This window comes from Seriola lalandi, unplaced genomic scaffold (assembly GCF_002814215.2).
Source record: "Seriola lalandi dorsalis isolate HSWRI2012SDOR001 ecotype SW California unplaced genomic scaffold, Sedor1 jcf7180001981385, whole genome shotgun sequence".
In the NCBI taxonomy this organism is placed as follows: Eukaryota; Metazoa; Chordata; class Actinopteri; order Carangiformes; family Carangidae; genus Seriola; species Seriola lalandi.
In genome coordinates, this window is record NW_019452051.1 from 1 (window position 1) to 900 (window position 900).

The window sequence follows — 900 nt, forward strand, 5'->3', positions numbered from 1 at the left end:
TATTCTACTTCTCAACACAGCTTGGTGACCAGACTTGGTGCTGACTTTTACCTGCAGAGGTGACTGCGGTGTCTGTGGTACTAGTGAGCTCCAGCAGGATTGTGGGATATGCGGAGTGCAGCAGGAAGAGCTTTCTGATGAGCGGCTCTGCTGCAGCAACACCTGGTGCCACCTGTGCAGCCAGGACATAGGTCGAGTATTTCATTGACGGCTCCAGTTCAAACTCAAAGACAAAGCAGTGAAATCAGCTGTGAACATGATTCATACAGAGCAGTGCTCTTCCTGTTTTATATATATATATATATACATATATATATATATATATATATATACATATACAATATTCATTGAGCATAACTGATTTTGCCTCCATTATCCTCCTGTTCTCTTGCGGCAGACTCACGGTTGTCTTGGTAGCGTTCCTCTGTGCATTGATTGGTTCGCTGGCCCAAAAGAGGAAAGCTGATTGGCCGGTCGAGGTGGAAATTGCAGAAGTTTGCAAAACGAGACGAGGGCACACGAACTCCGCTGCCCAGAGGAGGTGCCCGTTTGCCCCGTCAATGACCTGCCCCTGACAGACGGAGAAGAGGGCAAAAACACGACAATTACAGCAAACGCAGAGGCCGGGTAAAGAATGTCCCAGCAGAGCTTTAATTCCTGTAACAACTCAATATCGCCAAATGAAAAACAAAAGAGATGTTTAACCAGGACTTTGTGCAGCTTACGAGCCTCTGTATTAATATGAGCTTTTTGTTTATGTTTTACCTCCATGATGCCGTTTGCTGAATGCTGAAAGAAAAGGTCAAGGATGCCGTCATCATTGTAGTGTCCCAGGGCTGGTTGGCTGTGACAGGAAAAGAAATAAACTCAGCAAAATTCTGATATATATATATATATATA

The 900-nt window shown here is 44.6% G+C and overlaps 1 protein-coding gene across 1 annotated transcript; it reads right to left on the reverse strand.

The window, feature by feature from the left end:
* Positions 1–51: 51 nt before the first annotated feature.
* LOC111659052 (protein FAM234B-like) lies at positions 52–843 on the reverse strand (the record flags this gene model as incomplete). The annotated part of the gene is made up of 3 exons (XM_023411871.1): positions 766–843; positions 404–571; positions 52–172 (listed from the first exon to the last, which is right to left on the reverse strand). Coding segments are annotated over exons 1-3 (295 nt in total), but the record flags the coding sequence as incomplete, so codon positions are not given.
* Positions 844–900: the final 57 nt, after the last annotated feature.